Consider the following 19072-nt stretch of genomic DNA (forward strand, 5'->3'; position numbering starts at 1 on the left):
GAGAAAAGCAGAGGAAAGGACAGAGCCTGGAGCACCCTGATGGCTTTTTGTCATCTTTAACCAAATCTCTTTGACCAGGCCTTTCAGAGACAAAAACGTGCAGCTTCACTAGCATGGCCAGTGAAGGAACTGTAAACCTCAGTAAGTCAGAATCTTCTGAGACAAAGTCACTCCAACATCAGACACCAAGGAGTAAGTGTGCCAGGTCCCGTCCCTGGAGCCTGAAGTGTGGGCTTGTTGCAGAGACCAAGGGCCACAACAACAGCCAGAGCAAGGATCTCTGCAGGAAAGGGAGGGAGGGGCTGCAGAATGACAGAAATGGCGGCCACCATCTATATCTGTATGTTTGACAAGGCAGTGCCCTAGCAGTTTGAGGAAAGAGCAACAAGAGGCAGCAGCCCTGAGTAGCGAGCTTATTGGAAACAGCAGATTCCATCCTAGTCACTGGCGGAGGCTTTCAACACCTCACAGTCCAGCGGTGGCCCTGGCCATTAGCAGCCATAATAGATGACAGATTAATGTTCTTCGCTTCTCTGTACAATGTTGGTAACAGTGTCTATGACTCTAGGCCTATGTGTAGGGCTGGCAGTGGATAGAAGCAAGCCAGTGTCCCCCGATTATGTTCTTTATTCTGAAATTGAATTTATTTTATGTGTGTGTGTTGGCCTCCATGGATGGAAGGGCACTCTTATATTTTTGGTTGTGAGCCTATCCTTTAATGGCTGAGCCATCTCTCCAGCCCGGAAGTTCACTCTTGAGTGCCTTGTGTCCTCAGAGTTCAGAAGGCAAATCTCATTCCTTGGAACTGGAGTTAGAGGTGGTTGTGAGCTGCCAACTGGGTGCTGGGAAGCAAACCTGGGTCTTCTGGAGGGGCAACCAGTACTCTTAACCACTGAGCCGTCTCTCCAGCTCCCCAGCCTTGTTCTTGCGTGCCCCGAGCATGTGCACTTCCTCGGCCAGCATGATGTTGCTTACCCAGTAGTGTGAAGGTCTTCTGAGTCTCCACCATGTCGGCTCTGTCATTCACACCTTCAATGACAGTGTTCCCTCCCATTCTCGTGTAGTTGAACTCTTCAGCGCTCCCTGGGACAGAAAGGACAATTAATTCTATCCACAACTCAGAATTCTGGACATACATGGCTATCAGAAATAAGGAAAGGCCAGGCATGGTGGCTTTCCTCCACTTCCCAAAGCTAAGTCCAAGGTTTGGCCTGGGCTACATCATAAAATCCTGTCCGAGACAGGGAGAAAGATGGGAGTGGGGAGAAGGAAGGAACAAGAAAGGAAGTTCATAGTTAATGGGCACTATCAAGCATTTTACGAGGCTATTGTAAAAAACAGAAGCCGAGAATCAGGAAGATGAAGGCCTCAGTCAGGGTCCTGCATTTCCAGCAAAGCAGGGGTATAAAAGCGGGACCGAGTGTAAAGCCCTTGTTTTAATCCCTAACTCTCCTGCTCCCACCTCTCCTAGGATTATAGACATATACACCAGTCTGCTCTAAGCTGGGGATTGGACCTGGGGCTCCATGCATGCTCGGTGGGCACTCAACTGAGATATACTGGCTGCTCCTCCAGAGGACCCAGATTCAATTCCCAGCACCCATATGGCAGCTCACAACTGTCTGTAACTCCAGTTCCAAGGCTTCTGACAGCCTCAAACAGACATACATGCAGGCAAACCACCAATGCACATTAAATAAAAATAAATTATTAAAAAATAATATTATGTATATTTTGAGCCCCTTCTCTTTTCATTCTTCCTTTCCTTTTGGGGGGGGGTGGAGAAATATTTTATTATGTAGTCCTAGGTAGCCTATAAATTGCTATGTAGGCCAGGTTAGTCTTGAACATGTAGTAATCCTCCTGCCTCTGCTTTTTGAATGTTGAGACTATCAATGTATGGTGCCACATTTTCTTTCTTTCTTTCTTTCTTTCTTTCTTTCTTTCTTTCTTTCTTTCTTCCTTCCTTCCTTCCTTCCTTCCTTTCCTTCCTTTCTTTTTTTGTTTGTTTTTCGAGACAGGTTTTTTTGTGTAGTCCTGGCTGTTCTGGAACTCACTACGAAGATCAGGTTGGCCTTGAACTCACAGAGACTGCCTGCCTCTGCCCCGCCTAGTGCTGGGATTAAAGGCGTGTGCCACCACCGCCTGCCCCAACTGATTTTCTTAATGCATTCATTTCATCCCTAAAGCCCACCCTATGTTTTTAGAGAAAATGATTTTTTTAAATTGTGTGCTAATAAACTAAGAATTTAAATGCCTTCAGAGAAGAACCCTTTACTCCGCCACCCACCACATACTTAGCTTAAGATGCTCAAACTCCGGCTGCTGTGCACATGCACAGAGCTGATAGAAGATGTGGTAATTCCGTTCATTTTCTGCCTGCAAGAGAGAGAAAAGGTCCCAGATGCACCAACCCCTTCGCTGACAAAAAACACCAGGGAAAGTCCCAAATGCACCAATCCCTTAACTGACAAAAAATGCCAGGGAAGGTTCCAAATGCACCAACCCCTTAACTGACAAAAAAAAAAATGTCAGGGAAGGTCCCAAATGCACCAACCCCTTAACTGACAAAAACACCAGGGTTTTCACTTGAGGCCCCTAGATGCCAGGCTGGCCGGCTGATTCTCTGGGGATGGACACGGCTTCCTATGGCCAGCTCACAGCTGCCTGTCACTGAGTAAGAACTGGGGGCATGATCTTCAAGCTGATGGTCCGGAAAACATGATTAAATGAAAATATCCCACACTAAGGAACGGTGTGATTTTTATGAGCAGAAACTTCTGAGATGCCATTGGGCTGCTCAAGGCTTCCTGTTGCTCTGGCCAATGTGTTTAAGAAGTTTCTCCATTTTACTCATAGAAAGCCTTTCTTGCAGTGCCTTTATCAATGGCTTCTCAGTCAGCCCCCATTTTACTCATAGAAAAGCCTTTCTTCCTCCCCGCCCTCTCTTACCAGCTCTAATCCTCTTTCTCACCAACAGCAAAGCCAGGCTGGCAGCTCTGCCTGCTTCAGTGTTTGTGTTCGAGAAATATACTCTTGCTGTTTGAACTTTAAGAGTTTTCTTTTTTTTTTCCCCAGTTAAAAACCAGTAGTACCTTTATTCTCAATTCTACAACTCACAAGATTCCGTCTATGTATCAACGTTTGCTTTTAAGAAAAAGAACAAGTCGGGCAATGGTGGCACACTCCTTTAATTCTCAGCACTCGGGAGGCAGAGGCTGGGGAATCTCTATGAGTTTAAGGCCAGCCTGCTCTACAGAGCAAGTTCTGGGACAGCCAGGGCTATATGGAGAAACCCTGTCTTGAAAACAAAAGAACAGATAGAGAACCCAAAGGGCAAAGGTGCCAAACTCGTGTTTTCAGGATACACGCTTTGCTGGTTGTCTGAGTCTATGCACGTAAGCAGTGTTTTCAGCTGGGAACAGGGGACTTAATACTTTTATTCTTACCTGAAAGACAACTCTGGACTTCTCCAGGAGGTATGTTCTCATGTTGGCACCAATGATCTGACTTCTCTCATCAAAGCTGATTTCTGTGTATTTCCCGAACCGACTGCTGTTGTCATTGCGGGTAGTCTTGGCATTTCCGACCGCCTAGAACAAGGGGTTCTAATTACAGGGGTGCTGTACACTGACAATGCTATCTCAAGCACGGAGACTGGTCAGGTTGTGGAGGGGCCTGGGCTTCACCGTCCTGCGGTCCATTTCTACTTTCCATAGATGTCCATTAACGTTAGCTTCCTTTTCCATGTCTTCCTCTATTTGCAATATGGGAACTAATTGCTGTTGTGGACCGAATGTTTCCTCCCACATCCACATGATTCCTTGGAAATTTACTTTGTGTATGAGTGTGGGCACAAGCACACACATGTGTGGAAGTCAGAGGACATTCTCTACCATGTGCATCCCGGGACTGAACTCATTCATCTGCTGTGTGCCTACTGTGAGTCACAGGCTTGGTCAGCAAGAGGAATGTCTTGCTGATGTGGTCCCACCTTCATGGAGCTTCTAGTCTGGTGGGGATACAAACCTTAAGTAGCTCTACAGTCATTCGCTAGGCAGGTCACATGACCCTTCCTCTGGTCTGCCTTCCTGTTGCTGTCATAGATGGTGATTGATGTCTCCATGCACCAGTCTTTGCCTCTAGCTGTGCACCTAAGGCTCGCTCAGTCCCCCCCCGCCCCAGATAAGGTTCTTTCATTGAAAGGCATGCTTCTGTTAGCACAGAGCCCTGATCTTAAAGACCAGGTCTTACTTATTTCCATTATGTTGGATACTGCTCCACAATGGCTTAAACGAAGCAGGCAGTGGAAGTCCCTGAAGGTTCTGATTTGGAAGATAGGGAGAGGGCTCTGTGGGAATCGGGGGGTCACAGGCTGCACTGCCAGGGCCATTCTCTGCAATCCCCTTCTCACTTTGTAAGGTACACAGCGTTGGTCTTGGGATCCCTTCCTGTGCAATCTAGCTCTTTCTTCTCTCACAGGGCGGTCTGCTCATCCTGGGGTGCTCTGTGTGACTTTGCCCCATTGGAGAAAAGAGCCAGAGTCCGATCGTAGCTAGCATATGCCCAGGTGTAAGCGGTCAGGACTCTATGACCCACTTTAGACTTCCAAAGTGCAAACAGTCCCCTCCCAAGACTCTAGACTGAATAACAACCGCTCGGGAGAACAGATGCTGCTGACTGGGGAGCACTGAGAGCGTCATGTGACCGGGGAGTGCCCCGGGATGTCAGCACACGCTTGGGGTATTCGGATCTGCTGACACAGTGCCCAGTGCTGTAGGCAGAACACACCGTGGCACTCACCACTCCACCTCACCTCCTCCAACCTTACCACAGAATCTGTATTCTGCTCGTTGCACACTCACGTCTTTGGTCTTTAGAGGCAGGGAGTTTATCACTACAGAGCTGCCCCCTACCCGAGCCTCCAACCCCCAGTAGCTCCTGCAGTGGTGCAGTACCCACCTCAGTAATGGGGTTGGACGCCAGGACTTTGTCCTCCACGTGGGCGTTGCTGCTGGATTTACTGACCGTGGCAAAGTACCTCATGGCATAGCGGGCAGACACAGTCTTCCCAGCTCCCGACTCCCCACTCACGATTATGGATTGGTTTCTGTTGTTCCTAAAACCAACACACGAGAGATGCACTGAGATATGCAGAGAAACATTAATCTTTCTCTATTAAGAAGGCGGTACAGTTCAAGGCCAGTCTGGGCAACACAGCAAGATTTGTCTCTGAAAAAGAAGAGAGTAGGGGGTGGAGATGGAGCTCAGCCAGGACTGCGCTTGCCTAGCATGCAGGAAGCCCTGGGTTTGGCCCTCAGCTCCCTATAAACCAGGGCAGGGTGCCCTACTGAGGAAGCACGAGCAGGAGAATTTCAAGTTCAAGGTCATCTTCAGCTATATAGGATGTTAGCAGCCAACCTGGGCTACAGGAGATCGTGTCTCAAATAAAAGAAAACAGACAACAACAAAAACAAATCAAAGCAAAATGAAAGGCCCTATCTGTCTGTCTGTCTACCTAATTTAGAAAAAGGTCTGGCAAACTGGAAGACAGGGAACTGTCTCACAGATTTAAATATTTAGTGAATTTCCTTTTTCTTATATGTGATCACAGAGAACACACACTGTTTCCTGGTATGTCCCTTGTCCCTTTGGCTTGAGGTCCCCAAGACCAAGGCCAAGATCAGCAATCACTGGGAGGATAAGGCTGGGGTCCACGACACCAAATAACTCAGGGCAAAATCAGCCAAGGGAGGAGCCATGGTGTGAAGCAGGAAACCAGGGATAGATTTCCCAGAAGCTGTCCCACACTGGGCCACAATTGCCACATTCCTGCCTCGGGGAATGGATTTCCTGGGACCTGTGAAGTTCTGTTTACCTGGAACCCACCCATCAGGGGTTCTGCACTTCCCTGAGGACTGGGAGTTCAGCCTTCTAGGAGGAAATCCGGTTCTCAGTATAGAACACGTTGCTTCTATAAAGCGTAAGCTTAGGTACAGAGAGCCATGTTTATATGAGGAAGAGTGAGCTATCCCGAAATTAGCCAGGCTCAGACCAGCTTTCCAAGGGGCTCTAAGGACAGCTCTCTCAATCCCCGTTAGCAATTCCTACACATCCCACTGACGTTATTTTAAGAACAATGATTTCAAAATATATTTGGGGACATATGTGTTCTATAATCCTACACACTGTTATATAATGTAGATCTTTTAAAAATAATACCTTAAGCTTTCAAGCCACAGGACTATGGTGGTATAACACGGCATGGTGTTAGCACCGCTCCTGTGGTAGACACTGGGTGGACTCGGGACATGTGTTCTCGGTTTCGCATCACAAAAGGCATAATTATCCGTTTTACAGTTGTGTGAGGCAGCAACTCAGGCATCACAGGCGTTGACCTGGGGCACACTACCACACACCCTGTGGTGACACTAGAGTCCCTGTCATTTCATCTCAAAAGAGAGGGGAGACTCTGGAAAGGTGCCAGACCTGTGTCTCTCAGAAAAGGCAGAGGGCTGTGTTCAGCACCAAGCCAAGTGTACCATGAACCTGCTTTATCTTAATTTGTTCCTGTGACACAGATTCCAGCTGCAACCTGGCACGGCCCTGCAGTTTCCTTGACCTCACTCTGTTGATGGCCAGACTGTAACCTCAGATGTTGGTCATGAGACTGGACTTCAGGGGTTTCTGGGAGGTCTTCGGCAGTCAGAAAGTTCCAGAGGCAGGGTGTGCTATGATTGGAAGCAACCTTGGTGCAGCACAGACTTCCATCTTTTCCTCCTTCCTGGGATCATGACCCCGTTGTTAGAGGCTGAGCTACTGCCTGAGAGAAAGGGTCTACCAGCCTTCTCAGGGCATGTGCTCAGTGTTGCTCTGCAGGGCTCTTGTCACCTGGAGGACATCCCACCTCTTGATCCATGTGACTTAGAATAAGGAGGAAATGGCCAGGTGCTAGATGGGCCCTGTTGTTAAGGGTCTCACTCAAGGGACAGGGGAGTGGGGGCTCATTCAGTCTCTGATGATTTGAAAGAGGTGAAATTTAGCCTTAGATGGTTTACCAGGCTTCCCTGTGGGAGAGAAACATGACTCGTTGATGTCATGGCTTCCTTTGTCATAATGAGCCTACTAGTGAGCCTGGTCCAGGAATGAGAACCATGCAGCTGCTATACCTAGAATTACGAGGTATACAGTGGAGCCCACACCCCAGCTTCTAATGCTAAATGGGGGGCAATGACAGCAGAACAATGGACTTTGCAGGAGTGTGGCAAAACCTAAGGAGATCACTATGGGTGAAAATTCTGTAAAGGATTTGACAAAGTTAGGATGGTATTTTTCTTCTCCAGTATCCTGTAGTCAAGGGCAATATAACCACACAAAGGCAGTCATGGGAATCAAGAATATCTGGGCCCAAATCCCAGCTCTGCCTTTAACCCACCCAGAGGTAGACAGCACTCTGGGGCCAGGCGGAATCTGGCAGGCTGTCCCAAGGGTATGAAGATGGTGCTGGAAATGTGAATCTGGTGTTCTTGTTACAGGAGGATTTATATAAATGTTCAGTAGCAAAATCAGAATTCTACAGGGTTGTGAAAAGCAAAGTGATGAAATCAGGCTAAAAGCCAAGCCTGTGGCTCGAACCTGTGCCTATCTGGCAATGAATTCTGCCTCCTTAAATAAATAAAAACCAAACCAAAAACCGTAAGCACCTTACAGTGCAGAGTCAGTTAGTCCTCCTCCAGCCAAACAGGCTGCAGGGGAACTGGGAGGCTGGACATGTTACCACCAAAGAATAAACCAGAAAGTCCCTAGACAGGCCAGCCACCCTGTGACTGTCACCTGCTGTTCATTATAGGCATCTAGCCAGCAAAGCACCCCACCCCCAGCCTCACAGTCTCACTATGAGGGATGAGCCAATACAGGGGATTCTGGGAGAGCTGAGGAAGGCCAACCTGGAAGCGCACTACCTGGCCATCTGTTTGTAGGCCTCCTCTGCGACAGCAAAGATGTGTGGGTCCATGTCGCCCATGTTCTGTCCACTGTAGGCATGGATGATGGCATCCCCATATATTGGCAGCTGCTTGTAAGGATTCATGGCCACCAAGATGATTCCTGAGGAAAGAGGCATGGTCACCAGACTCTCATGGGGTTTATACCCCATCTGCTCCTTGGTGAGAGACCCTGCTTGAACACACTTCTTTGTATGTCTGTCTCTTGATGCTTACACAAACAGGTTATGAAACATTGTCAGGATGGTGGGCTTTTGCTTTTGGTGTCCTGCCCCATCCGCTGCTGTCCTCCCAGAAGTCAGTGGGTTGGAAACTTAACCCCCCTTCCCATGTGAGTAGCACCTGGAGATGGTCTTCAGAGAATCATTAACATCATGAGGTCCTGAGGATGGGGACCCACAGCAGCCTCAATGGGCGAGACGCTGGAGCATGAACACCTGCTCTGTCTCACACTGGGACACCCTCACCAGATGCTCATAAGTGCTGGCAACCATGCTCCTGGGCATTATGGCCTCCAGAGCCATGAGCCCAACTTCTGCTTTCTGTAGGTAACCAGTCTCGGATACTCTATTACAGCAAAAGAAAACAGACAAAGACACTGTCCCCCTGGATGCCTTCCTGAAGGCCCGTCCTGCCACTTACTAAAGCCTTTGCTTGACCTGGGTCAGGTCACTGAACGCTCTGAATTTTGGTCACCTGACAGTACTGTAGTTTGTTTTTTTTAACTCTTTGCTCTTTGGGGGCCTGCCACCCAGCTCCCAAATATATACAGAGACTTATTATTACAAATGCCTGGCCTTAGCTTGGCTTATTTCTAGCCAGCTTTTCTTAATTTGCCCCTGGGCTTTACCTTTCTTTGTTCTATATACCTTTCTTTCCTTCTTACTCTGTGGCTGGCTGTGTAGCTGTGTGGCCCCCGGGTTCTCCTGTTCTCGCTCCTCCCTCTTCTCCCCTCTCCTCCTATTTATTCTCTCTGCCTGGCAGCCCTGCCTATGCCTCTTCTGCCTTGCTATTGGCCATTCAGTTCTTATTAGACCAATCAGGTGTTTTAGACAGACAAAGTAACACATCTTTGCATCATTAAACAAATATTCCACAGCATAAAAGAATGTAAAATATCTTTAACTAATATTTCACAAGTCACCTTCATCTATGGTCTGTTCTGATGGCTGGATGGGGTGACACATGGGAAATGAACTGTGTTTTTGCAATTCCCAATATAAATGCAATAATAACAACAATGTCCCGGCCAGTAATAAATGTGTGGGATCTGGTGAGAGACTCAAACACAAGCCCATGGTGTTTGCTTTCCTCATAGCCCATCTTCGTTCCCGTGAGAGAGTCTCCCCACACAAATCTCTGCATAAACATGGCATCCAGCTTGCCCAGGACACTGAGCAGACCGCCGAGTTCAGACTCCTTACCGCTGTAGGTATAGATGAGCTTGGATTCTGCAAAGCGGATTCTGAGGTTATGCAGCACTGCCGGCTCATGGAGGTAGCTGAGGGCTGTGAGGTCATTCTCACCCACAAGGATGTCTGGGTTCCTAAGCGGAGGCAGTGACCCCGGGTCAACAGGGTAATCCAGCTCCTGTGAACAAAGACAGATCTAAACTCTGTGAAACGGAGGACCTTGGGCGCTTCCACTAGACAGTCTCCTTTCTCCTTCCAGCTCCCACAGATGCATTTCTCACACTAAAGCAACAAAAATCAAACCAAAACAACACCCCACAACTTTTAAAGAGGTTATTATAGTTTGTGGAATTTAGGTGTTGTAGTGTTGAGCTTTAACGCTTTCTTTATTGGTGGCTGCTTTTAGGCCAACAATGGTCTGAGGGCTTTGATGTTTATTCACTAATAAAAGGTTGTTTCCATTCCTGAAGAGCTGTCCCTCTTGCGGCTAAAATTTAAACTTACATTTTGGTTGCAGTTCAACTTAAAGCTGAACTGAAATTCTTTATCGGGTAACCAGCTATCCCCAAGCTCGGCAGGCTTTTCACCTCCACCCAGGAGACATCCCACTGTTGGCTACACAGATGGCTGCATTCTCTGTATTGCTCTTAAGTAGTTTGTTTGGTTTTGGGGTTCCTAGCTGGAGTTCTCTTAGGGGTTTTCTAGTTAACTCATTATGCAAAAGGCACAAGGTTTAATCTTTGCTTATTTTTACTTTTAATTGATCTTTTATGTGGGGGGAGGGTGCTGGGGTGAATGTTTTGCCTGCTTGTGTGTATATGCATGACATTTATGCAATATCTGCAGAAGTCACAAGAGGGGGTTGGGTCCCCTGGAACTGGAGTTACAAATGGTTGTGAGCTGTCAACCCGGGTCCTCTGTAAGAGCAGCAGGTGCTCGTAAGTTGTGGGAGCTGGAGAGGTGGCTCAACAGTTAAGGTCTCAATAGGTAATCCAAGCTGATCTCAAACCCTCTATTCTCCTGCCTCAGCACTGCTGGAATTACAAATGAGTGTCACCACACCTGTCTTAGAAATGTTTAGTAGAGGAGAAAGCAGGTAACCCTCATAGTTGACTCTGGGTAATGAAAAACTGGGACCGAAGCAAGGACTGTGTCTTATAGCAAGTCTGACTGTGTGTCTTACGGCAAGTCTGACTGTGTGTCTTACGGCAAGTCTGTGTGTCTTATGGCAAGTCTGACTGTGTGTCTTATAGCAAGTCTGACTGTGTGTCTTATGGCAAGTCTGTGTGTCTTATGGCAAGTCTGACTGTGTGTCGTCTTAGAGCAAGTCTGACTGTGTGTCTTACGGCAAGTCACCCCCCTCACCTGACTTCCCACCTCTGTGAAGGGGTCCTCAGGGCTGAAGAGGCTGAAATGAAGGTGGATGAGAAGCCAATGAGCAGGTATCCAGCGGCCCCCACCCTGTGTCCACCATAGGGGCCATGGGAATGCACAATGGGTAAGATGCTGTCACTGAGAAAGCCCAGGCTAAGGTGCCTCGTGGCTTTGAAGCTGCCAAATGTCTCCTCGGTTGGCACACTGGGGGACGAGAAGTGTCTGAAGGAGGCCTTGTATGGGGCAGTTGGTGCCAGGGCTATCCCTGTTATCCTCAGCTGTGGGTGAGTGACCTCTCCAGTCTGGCCCTTCTTTCGTAGGAGCTAAACCTCGAATTCCCCAAGGCATCTGCTGAGCAGAGGAAGGAGATGGTGGGTCCCTTGTGGCATCCAGACTGCAAAAGACTGGACTCCCTCTCAGGAATAACAGCCTTCCAATGCCTCCACTCCTGTTTTACTGTTGGGAGACGCTCAGGCCAGAGAGGGGAAGGCCTGGAGGGAGGCTGGCCATTCCCAAGCTTCTGCTCTTGATGCCTGGTCCTGGACCAGCTGTGCCCTGGTAAATGATAGGCCTTCATCTCTGGTGCTCTACAGATGCTTCAGTCCCGCCTGCTGAGGAGGGCATGGCTAGCCAGGTGAACACTGAACAAGACAGGCTGGGAAAGCAGTCACACTCCCTCAGCACCTCACATCACCCACTGGGTTTGACCCTGTGTGTTTATCAGTTTTACACCAGGAGTGAAGCTAGGGGAAGTTCAGGACACCAAACAAGAGTCCTTGGGCCAGATCCCGCTGACCCTCATCAAGGTCTACGTGTAGTCTGCCCTGCCAGCACACACCCTAATCCCATGCTGTGTTTGAGAACACTATCAACAAGAGACCCTAACGTGGAGTCTGTAGTTTCCGTGCTTCGATTTTTCTGTTTTAATGCAACAATCTCATTTTGAGATCAGCTGTGACATGCAGGGGGAGGGGAGGGATCTATTTCTGGGGGAGGAGAAAACAGGAGATTGTCAAGTAGAGGCAGAGGTGACATTCTCTACACAAAGCCATCTTTGTCTTCAGGTATAAAGAAGGGTTAAGGTAAAAGGCGTTGGCTGCTTGCCATTCTCTCTGCCTCCCTGGCCAGGGGCCCTGGAGCCTGCTAAAAGCACAGACAGCTGCTGTCCCAAGGCTTCCCTCCCTGGGCCCAGCCACCTGTTTATGCCCAGTCAGCTGCAGGAGGTACTTAGAGGCCCTTGTGGCACTCAAGAAGAGCTACAGGGGGCCACCGAGAGTGGGGCCTCCGCAGAGCACAGCCCGACTGTGCTCTCTTATCTGTGTGTGCACACAAGGACGGTCCCTGGCCTTCAGGGCCTGCAGCTGTGCTTTCTTATCCATATGCACACACAGGGATGGTCCCTGGGCAGCACCCTGACTGTGCTCTTTTATCCCTACGTGCACACAAGGACAGTATGGCCTTCAGGGCCTGAGGCAGCAATAGATGTCAGCTCCTTTCCTCTGTGTGGAAATTACGGGGTTCAGACTCAGCAAGCAGACCCAGAGCATGACCCTTCCATCTCTGCAACTTCTGAGATCTCCGGAAATGCCTATTCTCCAGGACCAGATGCCTGAAGGAGCATGGGGTGTCTATGCATATTTTGTAAATTCCAGCATTTAATGTTTATAGGCAAATCCCAGATTACCACCCTTGATCCAATGGAGCACAGATGGTTGGTCCAGCTCCACAACTAACACTTGAGTCTAAAAGCACAAAGTTGGAGCTGGAGAGATGGCTCAGTGGTTAAGAGCACTGACTGCTCCTCCAGAAGACGGGGTTCAATTCCCAGCACCCAGGCAGCTTGCAGCTGTCTGTAACTCCAGTTCCAGAGAATCTGACATTGTTATACCAATGAGCATGAAATAAAGTTAAATTTTAAAAAAAGCACAAAGTCAGCCTTGGCTGTGAACCCAGAGGGGTGACTTCTTAAAGCCGATACAAAATCTTCAGTAGCTGTACCATCAAAAGACTGGAGTGGCCCCTGGCAGTAACTCCACGGCAGCACATCCCACTGGAGTCTTGGCTGAAGTCTGAGCTGTCTTTATTCCCACCATTGCAGGCTCTGTCTCCACACAACCTCCTGACCCTTACACTGTCTGTGCACCCTAGACTGACTTCCTAGCTCTCCACTCTCCTTCCACACTTCCGACCTCTCCCCAAGATCTAGCTCCCTCTTGCCACTTGGATTATGCCTTGGGGTCTAACTACTTCCCTCCAACTCCCTTGCCTGTCCCGCGTCTACTGAGTGGGATCCACGAACCGAAATGGCTGATGGGTTTCAGTAAACACGCTGAGGACTCGGAACACAGCAGAGACGCAGATCTGTGACTGACACGGAGCCCCTTGTAGATGGGTGGCTGGTGCAGGGCAGCAGGAGGGCACACACACATCAGGAGATCCTCAGCACGAGCTGGCCTCCCTGGATGTGGGGCTGGTGTGTCATATGCTCCTTTGCCTGCACTGTCCCTCTGGGCTCTGTCTCCATGTCACAGCTGCGTATGTCATTCTGTATTGTGAGCAGAAGAGACCCTCACCGTTCCATCCTCTAGCAGGAGCCGGAGGACTCGGTCACCAGCTCTGTAGTCCTTTGCAATTTCAGCCGACTTCCACACTTCTTCGGGATCAGGGATCCAAACCCTGTTGTACTGCACAGGATGAGACAGGTTTAACCTCGACATTTGAGAACCCCAAACAGGAACCATTAGATCCCCATTTATTCTGTCAACTGGACCAATCACCACACTTAGAAGACATTCAGGGCTAGGGGATAGTCCGTGGGTAAAGTGCTTGCCATGGTAGCACATGGACCTGGTCAATCCCTAGCACCCCTGTGAGAAGCCAGATGAGGTGTTTATAATTGAGGTCGGTCAGTCTGCCATCAGTGAGCTCCGCTTCCTTCCAGTGAGACCCTGTCTCAATAAACAAGGTGATGGCTCCCAAGGAATGACAGGAAGACCTCTGACCTCTATACGGTGAGCATATGCATGCACACACACACACACATGCACGCACACAGACAGACAGACAGACACACATACACACCCCTTCTTCTCGGAATACTTTCACCTCCTCTTTTGCTGTGAGGAGATAAATTCTAGGGTATCTACGATGCATAGCCAGGCTTACCAACCTGGTTTTGTAGGTGGCAGAACTCCAGAGCTTCATAAATACACCATGAAACTAAAAGCTTTGGGGGGGGGGGGCAGGGATGACATCTTAGAGTTCTCTAGCTGAAGCTGGAAACTTTCTGTGAGACTCGGGCAGAGGAATTTGTCATCTACCAATAGACTACTTATTTAATTTCTTGTACCCCCCTCTTTTTACCCATAAAATGGTACAAAATCCACTCCACAGGGGTGCTAAGTAAGTATATGCACTGGAAAGCATTTGGGGGCTGGATATGTGGCTCGGTGGTAGAGTGCTTGCCTAGCATGAACGAAGCCTGGGTCCCGTTCCCAGTACTGAATAAACAAGACATGGTAGTGCATACATGTAATCACAACACTCAGGAGGTGAAGAGAGAGAAAGATGAGGAATTTAGGGTCGTTCCTGGCTACATCGTGAGATCAAGGCCAGCCTGGAATACATGAGGCCTTGTTCCTAAAACAAAACAAGCAAGTAAATGAACTTTGTAAAATACTAAGGAAGATTGTTACAGCAGCAATATCTGGGACTGTTCTTATTTCGAGACAGGGTCTCAGCATGTTTCCCAGGCTGGCCTGAAACTGGTAATCCTCCTGCCTCAGTCTTCTGGGGCAAGGATTACAGGCACGACCACCACATTTGGATATTGCCAATGTGGTTTACATAACGGTAGCCAAGGATTCGCACCTCGGGAAAGGCAGAAGCCCCTTGGGAACCATTCCCCTTGCTCTCTTCCCAGCAGGCTACTGGTGCACTTGTCTCAGCTGCAGAGCGGACCCTACTGCAGTACTGAACTGTGACATACAGAATTCATGCATCAAAGTCTTGGTCCCTGATGTGACTGTTTGAAGACTGGCGCCTTAGAGAGTAAATGAAGTCCTAAGGGAGAGCTCTGATCTGATGGGACTGTAGGAATAGTGCCCCTATAAGAAGAGACAGAGCAGGGCTGGCAAGATGGCTCAGCGGACAAAGGTGTTTGCCAGCAGGCCTAACAACCTGAGTTTGATCCCCCGGATCCATGTGATAAAAGGAGGGAACCGAGTCTGAAATTTTCTTCTGATTTGCACATATGCACCATGGCACGCATGCACCCCCAACAGTTAACTGAATGCTATGTGAGGGGGGGAGAGATGGGGGGAGAGAGGGAGAGAGAGGGAGAGAGAGGGAGAGAGAGGGAGAGAGAGGGAGAGAGAGAGAGAGAGGGAGGGAGGGAGGGAGGGAGGGAGAGAGAGAGGGAGGGAGGGAGGGAGGGAGAGAGAGAGTGAGTGAGGGAGAAGAGAGTGAGGGAGAAAGAGAGAGGAAAAGAGGGGGGAAGAGAGAGAGAGGGAGAGAGGGGGAGAGAGAATGAATGAATGAATGAATGAATATGGGAACGGAGGACTACCCCAGAAACCATCAGGCCATGACCCAGCCCTGCAGGGGCCTGAATGGAGCCTTGTGTACACATGGGCACGCCTCTTAGATATACCCACACCCACCCCACACACCTTTGTCACCATGACCGCACATTTCCTACCTCAGATTGGCTCTTAGAGATGCTTTTTATAACACAATAAACCACAAATTATTAAAGTACAATACCCCAACATATCAAGAATTGACCATTATAAAAGCTCAAGCCGTAAGTATCCTTGAATGGTCCACTGCAAGTGTCTGCCAGAATCAGAGTTCCAGATGGTTTACTTCAGATGCTGTGGGAGGCGGGAGGAAGTTAGGGCATTCAGATGGGAGACCTGCTGAAGGATGAGGGCCCTGTGTGGTTCGAACTTCTAGAGGAGCTGCCGTGTGATCACGTGAGCTGGCCAATTCTTTCATTTTACTGACTTTCCAACTCAAACCCAGACAGCCCAAGAGCACACCAGAAAGAATCTTAAAAGACCAACAGCAGGGCCTAGGACTCCTGCCTGGGCCTGGCTAATTAAATGGGTGTGGCCCTGGGGGTGACCCTGACGAGCGTCTGACTGTCCCACGCTCTCCTAGTGACTTCTGGATTCATTCCAGCTACCTCACTCAGTGGCAGCAGCATTAAAATGCACACGACCACCCTCCTCTTCTTTGCTGCAACTTGGTATCCCAGGTAACCATACCCACTGGTCCTAGCATCCCTATCAACACTGTCCGAGGCCTAGAATCCTGTGCCTGAAACCCAGCCTGCTAAGCAAACACTAGAGTTTACTCAGCCCCACAGACCATCTACCCTCCCTCCTTCCTCACATTCCTCTACCCACAAGGCAACACTGTAAAGCACACTGGAGTGAAGTGAAGCATTTGGACAAATACGCACAAGCTGTGCAAACAGAGTGACCGGCTCTCACATGACTCCTGCGAGCTTCTGGCCTGTGAGGCAGAGGGCTCCATCCTAGAATGGGCAGCCAAGCTTGCTGCGGGGACGAGAGCCAAAAGGCTGCCTGTGGGCCTCTGGTGGGCTTTCTCACCAAGGGGCCTCGAGAATGAAGAGAAACTCGGACCAGAGAGGTCGAGGAAGCAATAGGGCTCAAGAATATGCCAGGTCCTCCCATGCCTTCCTGGACTGGGAATCTCCATGCTCAGGGCCCTGAACCAGACAGGTGAGGTCATACCTCCTTCCTCTTCCTCCTCCCTCTCCTTGTAGGCCCCTCCCTGGAGTCTCCTTCCCTCCGTGAGACTACTCACAGGTGAGATGATGGTGGGTGAATCTGACTTTCTGGACTAAATGAGAAACGGGAAGACTGAAAAGCCAAGCTGCTTCTGGAGAGTCCCAGCTACTTTCTCAACGGCCCCAGCCCCTGCATCTTTGAGACCACAGTAAAGGCCTTTTGTTGTTTTGTTTTGTTTTGTTTTGAGATAGGGTTTCTCTGTTTCACTTCGGCTGTCCTAAAACTCACTCTGTAGACCAGGCTGGTCTCAGTCTCACAGAGATTCACCTGCCTCTGTCTCCCAAATGTTGGGATTAAAGGTGCGTACCACCACAGCGCGGTCTCAGTCACATGATCTTATTGCATCTCCAGCACCTTCAGATACCAGACCTCAACATCCTTGGCAGCTCACATAGAGCAAGTGCTGCCCCTGCTTGTCCCTCTGAGCACCCTTGCTCTTCAGCTGGAACTCAGAACTGTGGCACCTATGCCTGTCCCTGCCCAACACTCCCTAGGAGCTCTGAAGCCCAGTGTTTAAGCAGCCCAGCACTCACCAGCCACGGACAACCGTCAGCATCCACCACCAGCATCCACCATCAGCTGTGCACACACAGACACCCTCGTCAGTATCAGTATCCATAGCAACCACAGCAAGAGAAAAAGTGGAAGTCGTCCTCAAGATTTTGACCAATAACCGGGGAGCCACTCTGCTAGCCCATTCCTCTACCATGTCTACAATGTCTGCAGTCACCACGAACCACCAGCACCTTCTAGAACACTCAGATCTTCCCTGACTCCCTGCCTGTCCTGATATTTCTCCCACCCCTAACCCCAGCCATGCACACCTGTGAGCAGACAAACACCCAGAGTCCCTAGTTGCGGCCCCTTCCTTGGTCCCTCCCAACAGGTTTGACTGAAGCCTTTCAAAGGCTTCCCTCTCCTCAGCCAGCATCCGAGTGTCACCTTGCCTTTGTGCGTGGGACCCTACAGCATGTGGCCTGCTTCACAAATGACTGTTCAAGAAAAATTCGAATGCCTCGCAGGTCCACCATACCAGAAAAGAATGAAAGTCGGCACTTGGCTTGTTGGCCCTTTCTCATTTGTAACCTTTTGAACTACTCATAGATCGGACAATGGTGGGTGAATCTGAAGGAGAAGAGGAAGGATGTTAGAACGGCCAAATGGGAATGTCACTAGCGTGAGCACTGACCATTTGTGAGACAGGGACCTGGACTGTGAGTTTCAGGTACTTCTCCTGACCTTGCTCCCTGGGTTCCAGTCGACTGTGAAAATACTCATGAGCTCCTCACGTGTCTACAGCCGCCCTGCCCTGGTGTTCACAATCTCTCCTGTGAGTTCTTCACACACAATCAAGACAAGCACACAACCAAACGATTGTGTCTTTCTGGGGAAAGCATAGGCCAGCTCTGCTCAAAACCTAGCAGCATGGGAGGTTGGATCTCAGAGCCCACAGGCTCCTGGCTGAGCAGCTGGTATAAGACAACAGCACCATGAGGGTGGACATGCTGAAGGTCAGCAGGGCAGGGACTGGCTGGAGAAGGCTCTGGAACAGCTCTTGGTCCTACCGCCTTTCTCAACAGTGGTGGCGCCCTTGCATGCTCTCCTTCCCCAGCATACCTCCCCACCTTCCGATCCTGGGCTGCAGCATCCCCACTCCTCATTGCGGCGTGCACAATGGCTGCCGCTCCGCTCTCACTTCTGTGCACTGCGCTCACTCACAGCCCTTCCCCTCAGCCAAGTGAGAATCCCTTTCTTCCTAGGGGTCCACTGGAAGACAACACCATGGTCCTATGGGAGTGACATCTGAGGACCTTCCCCTGATGTCTCTGGAGGCAGCAGAACTAATCTCCCAGGCTTCAGTCATTTGCCTACAAACTATCTGTGTTTGCTGCTGCAACATGTATAGGTTTTGGGCTCTCGTTCTTCGTTCCATGCTGCTATGAATTCCCAGGCAGCATCCTTGTGCCTCTCTGTCCTTCATCGTGTGGGCGGGATTCTGTGACTAGCTTTTCTCTGTCTTGATGGATATTGGGGTTTGTTCCATATAGTTATTATAGAGAACAATATGACAAATTAGCATGTGTGGGCAGGTAGCTAGACAACATGGACTTCCCAAGAGTCCTCTGTATGGGAAAAAGCTCAGGTTCCTTGGAGATGGTAAGGGTGGGGCCCAGGTCAGAGCATAGAGAGGCATTAGGATTCTGACTCTGTCAGGTCTGTGTAACTAAGGAAACTTCCTTGATCTGAGCTCCGCACAGAATGGGGTCTGAAGGTTTAACACATAGATAGTTTTTTTCTTCAGACTATTTCAGATTGAGAGAAGGTTCTGAGGATGATGTCTGGTACTTAGAAACATTCCACTTTATCATGCAAGATAAAAATAACCATTCTGCCCACGGCTGTCGCTGTAAACAGAAACACCCACTCCTGAATGTGTACAGAGCCTGTATTTAGAGTGTGCTCA

General features: G+C 49.4%; 1 protein-coding gene across 1 annotated transcript in view; it reads right to left on the reverse strand.

Annotated features, from left to right (window-relative positions):
• The window catches only part of Myo5c (myosin VC), a 73967-nt gene extending 56790 nt beyond the window's left edge, over window positions 1-17177 (reverse strand). Inside the window, exons 1-8 of the mRNA XM_026779100.1 lie at window positions 17142-17177; window positions 13363-13473; window positions 9428-9593; window positions 7962-8106; window positions 4963-5119; window positions 3450-3593; window positions 2298-2379; window positions 976-1083 (exon numbers count right to left, since the gene is read on the reverse strand). Of these exons, the coding sequence (XP_026634901.1) occupies window positions 976-1083; window positions 2298-2379; window positions 3450-3593; window positions 4963-5119; window positions 7962-8106; window positions 9428-9593; window positions 13363-13473; window positions 17142-17177 (949 nt within the window). The remainder of the gene's footprint in view (window positions 1-975; window positions 1084-2297; window positions 2380-3449; window positions 3594-4962; window positions 5120-7961; window positions 8107-9427; window positions 9594-13362; window positions 13474-17141) is intronic.
• Between the last annotated feature and the right edge of the window lie 1895 nt (window positions 17178-19072).

Source organism: Microtus ochrogaster, chromosome 5 (genome assembly GCF_000317375.1).
Source record: "Microtus ochrogaster isolate Prairie Vole_2 chromosome 5, MicOch1.0, whole genome shotgun sequence".
In the NCBI taxonomy this organism is placed as follows: domain Eukaryota; kingdom Metazoa; phylum Chordata; class Mammalia; order Rodentia; family Cricetidae; genus Microtus; species Microtus ochrogaster.